This window comes from Panicum hallii, chromosome 3, assembly GCF_002211085.1.
Source record: "Panicum hallii strain FIL2 chromosome 3, PHallii_v3.1, whole genome shotgun sequence".
Lineage (NCBI taxonomy): Eukaryota > Viridiplantae > Streptophyta > Magnoliopsida > Poales > Poaceae > Panicum > Panicum hallii.
The window spans coordinates 2794466-2804671 of record NC_038044.1 but is presented as its reverse complement, the minus strand read 5'-3'; the positions used below and the strand labels follow the sequence as shown (position 1 = coordinate 2804671).

The 10206-nt window shown below is 47.5% G+C and overlaps 2 protein-coding genes across 2 annotated transcripts; both read left to right on the top strand.

Moving 5' to 3' along the window:
• Positions 1–2416: 2416 nt before the first annotated feature.
• On the top strand, positions 2417–6762 carry LOC112884690 (calcium-dependent protein kinase 28). The gene is made up of 7 exons (XM_025950170.1): positions 2417–3650; positions 4165–4308; positions 4423–4575; positions 4754–4869; positions 5605–5772; positions 5885–6109; positions 6215–6762. Exons 1-7 carry the CDS (start codon positions 3041–3043, stop codon positions 6344–6346), a joined length of 1548 nt encoding a protein of 515 aa, XP_025805955.1. The 5' UTR covers positions 2417–3040; the 3' UTR covers positions 6347–6762.
• Positions 6763–7790: 1028 nt separating this feature from the next.
• On the top strand, positions 7791–9523 carry LOC112884678 (fructose-bisphosphate aldolase, chloroplastic-like). Its single transcript, XM_025950156.1, has 3 exons — positions 7791–8097; positions 8197–8667; positions 8749–9523. Exons 1-3 carry the CDS (start codon positions 7948–7950, stop codon positions 9295–9297), a joined length of 1170 nt encoding a protein of 389 aa, XP_025805941.1. The 5' UTR covers positions 7791–7947; the 3' UTR covers positions 9298–9523.
• The last annotated feature ends 683 nt before the right edge of the window (positions 9524–10206 follow it).

Genomic DNA, 10206 nt, shown 5'->3' with positions numbered 1-10206 from the left:
CCTCCGGCGCCGGCCCCTGCTCGTCCCCACGCGCCGGCCCTGCTCCCCCGCGCGTCGCCGCCCCCTGCTCCTGCTTCCCCCGCGCGCCGCCCCTTCTCCTGCTCCCCCCACGCCCTCGCCCCTGCTCGGCTGCTGCACCCGCGCGCCGCCGCCCGCTGCTCCTGCTCCCCCCGCGCGCCGCCGCACGCTGCTCCCCCTCCTTTCAACTGCACGACGGTGTCGCGTGGGAAACGAAAGAGGATGGGGAAATTTCCCACAGGCCGCGCCAATGTCACATGGCCGCCCGCCCGCGCTGAACTGGAATTTTTCTCCACGCGTTGCTCCGCCTGCTGGGCCGTCGCCTCGGAGGCCCATTTCAAAAAATCTGACATGCTCCTTCCGTTGCTCCAGCCGCTGGCGTCGGTCTAACCCTTTGCAGAGAACAGGAAAGGAGTGCATAGGAGCTGGTGCTGACGTGGCTCCCCTTCGCCTGTGTTACTTTGCCGAGGCTGATGTCAGCCATCTTTGTTCAAGTGGAGATTAGTAAAAAGTAATTATTCACTCTGATCTGTGTTCAGATATTTAATTTGTTCATATGGTCTGTGAATCACGTGCTGTGATTGAACTAGTCCCTGCCTCGTAGTTGCAGATGATGGTGCCCAAGATCCAAAAGAGAACTGGTAATTCTTACAGTAAATTCAACTATTACGTTCGAATCAGCTTCGTCCTGTAATTTGTCAGTCATTGCTATAGCATTGGTTCTTCTTTTATGTTCTCGAAAAAATTAAAAAAAAATCTTTTTCTTTGGTGTGAGGTCAATACTTCTATTTTGAGGAGATAGTGCTAAAGATTAGATCCAAATGTCATGGCTACTGGATACGATCTAGACACAAATCGTGCGCTTTGTTTTTTGTTATGTTCATTATTGCCACTTGGCACTAGAATTTCAGAGGAGAAAACCACAAACACAGACGAACGGCAAACAAGATCGCATGAAAAAAAGAACATATGGCACTTGTTTTAAAATCAGAGCAACATCGAATATTAATTTGACAAATATATACATGAACAGGAATCAATAAACTATTACTATGCCCATGTGGCAATTTATTAGTGGAAGCAGGCAACATAAATTTCAGAAAGCTATGGACAGACTTGGCGGTTCTCCTTTCTCAAACAAGAACAACTCAGAACGCTAGGGAAATGTTTTCCAATACTTTTGTTCATCTGAAGACTTGCCCGGGAGTTTGGTGCAAAAAGTCAAAGATGACAAGGAGACCAGTGCGTGATTAGTGGGGATGCATGATTGAAGCACTAAGCGCTTTCACTATCATTTTATATTTTATTTTTATATGTGCGTGTTGTGTGATTATGTCCTTTTGTTTAGTATTAGTGTTCATTCCGTTGCACAACTTGGCATCTTCCTCCTCATGCATCTTTGTAAAATTTAAAAGGAAGCATGAGGATATGCGTCTGCAAAAGTGGTAGTTCCACACTACTATGATCTAAAATCATATACAGATAAACCCATGTAACGTGTAATTGGGTGGGTTGGGGGGGGGGTCATAATTTGAAATCTGAAATCATTGTTGTGAGCCACAAAATGCGCATCATTGGTGAACTAGTTGGGATTTGAACTCATCCCATTATTGGTAGGAGTTAGTCAAATGGAATTATGGTGATGCGCCAGTAGGGTTCATTTTTGTCTTTGCGCAAGTAGGCTTTCGTTTTCTTATAATTAAGAGATAGTTTAAAACTTTATTTACTAAACATGCCAAACAATATTATTATTTTTGAACACCTAGACACTTTCACAAAAGAAAAAAAATTACAATAGAGGGAATTGTCATCTGGAATTTATCAGTTACATGTACATGGGAAAACAATATCTGATCGGTGAAAAATAACAATGACATGTACCAAAGAGTGGAATCTCATTAGAAGAATGTGCATACTATAGCACTACCGTGCCATTCATCAATCATTACATAGAACTCATTGAGATATGTGCTCTCAGTTTAACTGAACATAGAACTCATTGAAAGTTTGGAGGGTTTCTTGTTATGGTGATATATAGCAATGGTCCAACGACACCAGCAGCCTCAAATTGGATAGGCTAATAAATGGAATTTGGTAATCGACGCCTATCATCATTGATGAACTAGTTGTAGATAAGTTTTCCCATTATTGGTAACTCACATTAGAATTGGATAATTGTGCTAACATAGCATTTTACCCATTGAAAACAAATTACGAAAATAATTTCGACCACGATGATTCGCTAAATCGACCTTCAATTATTTTTAAAAAAGATGCTACAAAAGTTTTAGTATTTATTAAACCAAAGCTCCAACAATGCAGTGATAAACAATTAGATAATAGATAAATAAATAAAAGAAATAAAAAAGAAATAGAAAGGTAATGGAAAGGGAAGTTTCCGACCACGTTGTCTTCCTCCTCTCTCCTCCCCTCCTCCGCTCTCGCCAAGGGAGGCGAAGGCGATAACCACCGACATGCTCCCCCACATGCCCTAGCGATCCGTTCCCATTTGCAGAACCAATCCGATCCCCGAGCGATCACCAAACCTAGCCGTGTAGATTTCCACCCTCACATGGAGGAAAAATCCAACCTTCGCATGTGACCTCTCCTTAAAATCCCCCGCAAGAATCAATCAAATCAATCCCAAAGGGGAGAGAAGAACAGAGCAATCCCGTTGCTTCGCGTCTTCGCCTTCCCGTTAGCGTTTCTTCTCCGTTCTTCGGCCTGCCCGGCCGCATAAACCTCCGCTAAAGCTCCTCTGTCGCGCCCAATTCGTCAGCCATTCCCCCAAGAGTCCCCGAAGCGAGAGGCACCCACGCCAAGATCCAATCCTTCGAGTTATTCGGTTTCAATCCGTGCAGATTCCTCCGGAGAGTACCCAGAATTGGAAAAGGTTTTCATTTCTGATCGGTCGCCGGCGCGGATTTGTCGAGCCTCGCGGCGGTTTTTTTTCCAGGAAGGGCAGGCCCTCCGTACGGTTACGGTTCTTGATCCGGGGAGGAACCACCGCCGGTGAAAGGCAATGCAGCCGGACCCGCAAGGCCCGGGCAGGGGGAAGGCGAGTGGCGCCAATGCGCACGCGCGGCTGCCGCCGCCGGTGACGACGGGGTCGGCGGGGCGGCCGGCGTCGGTGTTGCCGCACAAGACGGCCAACGTGCGCGACCACTACCGCATCGGGAAGAAGCTGGGGCAGGGGCAGTTCGGCACCACGTACCAGTGCGTGGGCAAGGCGGACGGCGCCGAGTACGCCTGCAAGTCGATCCCCAAGCGCAAGCTGCTGTGCCGCGAGGACTACGAGGACGTGTGGCGCGAGATCCAGATCATGCACCACCTCTCCGAGCACCCCAACGTCGTCCGCATCCGCGGCGCCTACGAGGACGCGCTCTTCGTGCACCTCGTCATGGAGCTCTGCGCCGGCGGCGAGCTCTTCGACCGCATCGTCGCCAAGGGGCACTACAGCGAGCGCGCCGCCGCGCAGCTCATCAGGACCATTGTTGGGGTGGTGGAGGGATGCCACTCGCTCGGCGTCATGCACCGGGACCTCAAGCCGGAGAACTTCCTCTTCGCGAGCACCGCTGAGGATGCCCCACTCAAGGCCACTGACTTTGGGCTATCCGTGTTCTACAAGCCCGGTGCGTATCTGTGCAATTATTTGTGCTATCTGGTTTAAAATTTGTGTTGTACAATGTTGCTATTTGGTCCATATGATGCGGCTATTCTATGTGGTCTAACTGCTAGCACTGGGTTTGGTAGGGAATAGTGCTCTTTAGATAGTTCTTGATCTTGATAGACCTGCAAGCATATGAACATTTCATTTCCATATGTTGATCATTTTGCTAGCATAAAATGAATCTCTGTCACAATGTTGCTAATATCAAAATTATAATGAAATTTTGGAGAAAAATCAGTGTTGCAATGTCAGAGTATTTAATACTTACTTCTTAATAGTGATAGGCCTTTTCAGGGTTGATGGCAAGATTTGTATTTTCTCATAGAAATCTAACAGAATTTGTGGCAAACGTCAACTTCCTGTTGTGATTTACATAGTGCATAGGATTAGTGAACTCTCAGTTTATGTTGTGTTTTTGTTTTCCTTGAAGAGATTGATCGAACACATAATGAAAGCTAGTCTTTTCATTTCTCCAGGTGATAAATTTTCTGACGTTGTTGGTAGCCCCTATTATGTTGCCCCTGAGGTGCTTCAGAAAAGCTATGGCCCAGAAGCTGATGTCTGGAGCGCTGGAGTGATTCTGTATATTTTGCTATGTGGTGTACCCCCATTCTGGGCAGGTAAAGCGTTTGGTTTATTCCAACCATTGACTTGCTATTTTGAGATCTATTGTTGATTACCGATATTAGCATATTTCCATATGTAAAAATCTTCCTATTTTCCCCTCCTTTCAGAGAGTGAAGCTGGGATCTTCAGGCAGATTTTGAGAGGCAAACTTGACTTGGAATCTGAACCGTGGCCAAGTATCTCTGACAGTGCTAAAGATCTAGTCCGTAAGATGCTTATCCGGGATCCTACAAAGAGGCTGACTGCTCATGAGGTTCTATGTAAGTTTTCTGCCTACATGCCCTCCCTCTCCCTCCCTCCCTCCCTCTCTCTCTCTCTCTCTCTCTCTCTCTCTCTCTCTCTCTCTCTCTCTCCCCGTCTGAGATTTCGTTTGCATGCTTGTGCTCCTGGGTCATGGAAGTTCATTCTCATTAAACCTGGTGACATTGACTATTCCAGGTCATCCGTGGATTGTTGATGATGCTGTTGCACCTGATAAGCCTATTGATTCTGCTGTTCTGTCAAGGCTGAAAAACTTCTCTGCAATGAACAAGCTCAAGAAGATGGCATTGAGGGTAAGAAGAAGTTCCTTCCTCTCAAATAAGAACTTTTTATCCCATTGTTAATATGTGATTATGTTGCAAACGAAATTCAGTACTTTGTTTAGTGCAATGTTAGGTTCAGTGCATCATTTCTATTACTACACTGCCTTATAAGTTACAACCTACTATTTTTGTGCGCTCAAGTTAACTTCATCTGCATCCTTTTCCTTTCTCTTGCCCCTGGTTTTCCGTGTTAACTGGATTTTTTGTGCACTTCAAATCTATATTGGTCCCCTTTATTTTTCAGAAAGCCCAATTTACACACATCTGCTTAAAAACCAAAACTTTTGAAACCAGGCCATTTAACCGCCTATTGTTGTTTCTAATGGCAGTTTTGCCGCACAAACCTTCCATGTCAAACAGTCCCATTGTAAACAAAAAGGTGGCATGTCACCTACACCTCTCTTCCATACAATTCACAGAAGTTCAGAAGAATGTGTTGTTCACAACTGGTTGTCCTTTTCTTTTTCTTTGAAGAGAAGAGATTCTCTGTTTTTGCTTAATTGTCTGACACAATACTAAAACAACCAATGCCCAGGTTTTCACTACGGCTTGTACAATATTGTTCGCTTGAACTCTAGATGAACTAGTTTCTTGCATAATAGACAAGGCATAAGGTTGCAAATGCTTAATAAGAGATGATGGTATGTGAAACGTGCAATGACCATGGAAATTGATCTTTTCAGAGGCATCTTTTTGTTTGTGCAGGTGATTGCTGAAAGCCTTTCTGAGGAGGAGATCGGAGGCTTAAAGGAGTTGTTCAAAATGATCGATACTGACAACAGTGGGACGATAACTTATGATGAACTGAAGAATGGTCTGAAAAGGGTGGGGTCAGATCTGATGGAACCTGAAATCCAGGCTTTAATGGATGCAGTAAGTACTACTATTGCATCGCGTCTATTGTCCAAAGAAAATGGTTGCAGTGTAGCATCCTTTGATTGTAGGTACCATTGAGATTTTAATGTGCATTTGTCTTGTATATCAGGCTGATATTGATAACAGTGGAACCATTGACTATGGAGAGTTCTTAGCAGCTACATTGCACATGAATAAACTAGAGAGAGAGGAAAGTTTGGTGTCAGCATTCGCATTCTTTGATAAGGACGGGAGTGGCTTCATAACAATTGATGAGCTCTCACAAGCATGCCAACAGTTTGGTCTTTCTGATGTTCATCTTGAGGATATGATCAAAGATGTGGACCAAAACAATGTTGGTCCTCTTAACCCTTCTTTTTTTTTATGTTATCTCCATACTTGTCCCTTGTCTCATATCTTATTTAATTGGGTACTAACAACTAAATACATCATTTTGCAGGATGGACAAATTGATTATAGTGAGTTTGCTGCAATGATGAGAAAGGGCAATGCTGGTGGAACTGGAAGGCGAACCATGCGGAACAGCTTGCATGTGGATCTTGGTGAACTCTTGAAGCCTTCTGAGAACTAATTGGTATCAGAGGATTCTGCTTTCCAGATGCTTCCTTCTGAAGTTTTGTGTGCTTCATCAGCTTATGCCGATTGAGCACTATGATCTATTGCCAATGCCACCGCAAGCTGTTAAATTTCTGCAGTGGTACAAGTAGTTAGTGGAAAGAGCGTACTATGGTATCCGTGTAACAAATATTAGGTGCTGGGAGTTGATATACTATGCTACTGTACTTCGGAGTCCTGTTGTCTCGTCATGAATGTTGTTGATAATTTCAGGTCTGTACCATGACCGACCTTTGTCAGTGTACACTGCTGTTGTCCCATAAGATAGGCATCTAGGTCTCTCCATTTGAATTACCAATTCATTTGTAAACATGTTCTCTCAAACCAATTTGTTATTGGTGATTTTTTGAAAAACATTTTTTTCCCCATTCATTACAGTACTAGGAACGGTTGCATCATTTGTCTTCCTGTAAGAGGTCATGCCTGCCTGCTGCTGTTCACGTAATACTAGCTCTTAAATGATATGTTTGAGGTGTTCCTACAGAGATGTTTACTCAGGAATAATGATCACGTGTATTTCCATCTTGGTAATCTCTTGAATGTAGCCAATTAAAGATTGGAACAGCTTGTCAATTTCCGTATACGAAGATCATTATATCTTGTGTCGGGACGGATGATCTGCAGGAGCGCGACATGACTGGACTGGACGCCCCTCGATCGCCATTGCTCACCAAGTACACCGCGCGCGGCAACAAATTACTCAGTCACGGTTGCAAGCACGGAACATGAACGAAGAAGAAATTTGAAGCTTAGTCTTCTAATATTTTTCTTTGCTCTAGAGTTTTCTTTCTTGTATTTGAAATTCTCATTTAAAGTTTAGAGTCTAAGGACTACCTTTTGGCTGCATATATCCACAGGTTGAATATAGAGGCCGGTTTATCGCTACAGCTGTTGCCATCACCGGATGCCCCCCAAAAAAATTCGCAGCATTCGACAGAAACTACGTAACCAACCTTGCGAATATAATCGATCCACGGATGTAATCTCCGGAGAGATGCCCACCGCACGCACGCATCTCGCATCTTACAGGCAACAGTTGCTGGCGAGATGCGTCCACATAACCTGTGTATCAGTGTTTGGTTGTTCTCTGACAGCCTCATCAGCCAAGCTTGGATTCCTTTTGATGTCAGCAACATTCAGGCAATTCCATGGCTGAGCTGCCACAAAATAAAATGGGATGGAAATCAGAGGAAAGATCTCGCCAGCATGAGGAGTTCAGGATGAGGACAAAAGGAGCTGATCGATAGCAACAGTTTCGGAGCCAGTGAGAAGCAGCCACTCCATCAGGGCATCAGCCACCGAAATCCAGAGGGCAACCTCAGCCTCACAACGCACATCCATCCCTTGCGCTTGTGCAGCCACCACTGGTTTGCGTTTACCTTGTGCTTAAATACGGGAGGCTGCTGCAGCTCTCACCATCCTAAGAAAGGACGGAGACACTCGATTCATTCGATCACTCGTGTGAACCTGATCCCAGTGGCAGCTTGCAGAGCCCTAGCTAGCTCCTGGTGGTGGTAGCTAGCTAGTAGTCTTCAGCAAGAGAGCAGGAGGAAGAAGATGGCCTCTGCTACCCTGCTCAAGTCCTCCTTCCTTCCCAAGAAGTCCGAATGGGGCGCCACCAGGCAGGTCGCCGCGCCCAGGCCGGTCACCGTGTCCATGGTGGTCGTCCGCGCCAGCGCCTACGCCGATGAGCTCGTCAAGACCGCGGTACGCTCGCCACTCATTCCGACCTTCTTCTTCTTCCTCCTCCTCTCGATCGATCCGCTAGCTTGTGCTGAGGGCTCGACGTCGACGGGCGTGCTGCAGAAAACGGTCGCGTCACCGGGGCGGGGCATCCTGGCGATGGACGAGTCGAACGCGACGTGCGGGAAGCGGCTGGCGTCCATCGGGCTGGAGAACACGGAGGCGAACCGGCAGGCGTACCGGACGCTGCTGGTCACCGCGCCGGGGCTCGGCCAGTACATCTCGGGGGCCATCCTCTTCGAGGAGACGCTGTACCAGTCCGCCGTCGACGGCCGCAAGATCGTCGACATCCTGGCGGAGCAGGGCATCGTGCCTGGGATCAAGGTCGACAAGGGCCTCGTCCCGCTCGCCGGCTCCAACAACGAGTCGTGGTGCCAGGGCCTCGACGGCCTCGCCGCCCGCGAGGCCGCCTACTACCAGGCGGGGGCGCGCTTCGCCAAGTGGCGCACCGTCGTGAGCATCCCCAACGGGCCCTCCGAGCTCGCCGTCAAGGAGGCCGCGTGGGGCCTCGCCCGCTACGCCGCCATCTCGCAGGTATTGCAGCATTCTTGGATCATCAGCCACCATGGCTGCTGCTGCATGGATCAACCAATAACCATACATGGATGGATGCAGGACAACGGGCTTGTGCCGATCGTGGAGCCTGAGATCCTTCTGGACGGCGAGCACGGCATCGAGCGGACCTTCGAGGTTGCGCAGAAGGTGTGGGCCGAGACCTTCTACGCCATGGCGGAGAACAACGTGATGTTCGAGGGCATCCTGCTGAAGCCGTCCATGGTGACCCCCGGCGCCGAGTCCAAGGACAAGGCCACCCCCGAGCAGGTGGCCGAGTACACCCTGAAGCTCCTCCACCGCCGGATCCCGCCGTCGGTGCCCGGCATCATGTTCCTGTCTGGCGGGCAGTCGGAGGTGGAGGCGACGCAGAACCTGAACGCCATGAACCAGGGGCCCAACCCGTGGCACGTGTCCTTCTCCTACGCGCGGGCGCTGCAGAACACCTGCCTCAAGACGTGGGGCGGCGCGCCGGAGAACGTGAAGGCGGCGCAGGACGCGCTGCTGCTGCGCGCCAAGGCCAACTCCCTGGCGCAGCTCGGCAAGTACACCTCCGACGGCGAGACCGCCGAGGCCAAGGAGGGGATGTTCGTCAAGAACTACAGCTACTAAATATTTAAATAAGCGATCGTCGGCTATACTCCGACGACGACGAGATATATATACAACACTACTGATTAAGCAAGATAAGCACGTATTCTCGCCATCACGCCATGATCGAGATGCTGCGCCACTACTTAGCTATGTGTATATATATATATATATATGCATGGCTACCGGGGAGAGATTGTATTAAGAAGTTGATCTTAATCAATTACCGTGTGCTCGTTTTCGTGTTGCCCCGCTCTGTACAATGAATCGATAATACAGTTTTATATATGGAACCTAATTCCTACTGAAAATGTTGTACGGATCCGAGATGCAAAGAGCTGGCAAGGTGATTCTACATGATGCTGAAGCAAATTTCAAAGGATCAATTTTTCTTTTGGTCCTTCAAACTTAAAATACAAGCCATAGCATCTGAACGCACACCATACACCCTACCAATTGACTGAGCTACAGCACAGTTCTCCTCAACACATCGATTTGGGGCTACTCCGAATGCGCTGAAGCACAGGCCATGAGGCTAGCTGCCGCTTTTCCTTAGAATCAAGGAGGCCAGAGACTTAACTGGAGATTATTTGTTAGTCAGGTTCTGATGTTTGGGGTTGGTGTGGGTGGGTTGGACGCTCAGACTACTGCATGTCCCATTTGTTTGTGCAATAGGACACTCTGGTGGTTGGTTAGGCTTGAAACATAAAATGCACGCGCGGGTAGATTATTGACATGTGCCATATTAGCTCACCTTTTAGTTTGTGAGAGAGTAACTCTTCTGCATATATTTGCCATCAAGTGCTGAGTGGAGCAAGCTTGTTTATTTATTTGCTTAATATACTTGTGCTATACCAGAAAGAGAGGAGAGGAATATATTTGAAAAAGAAAACAAAAAAAAAGTGAGATCATGGTGAGTAGCAAGGATAT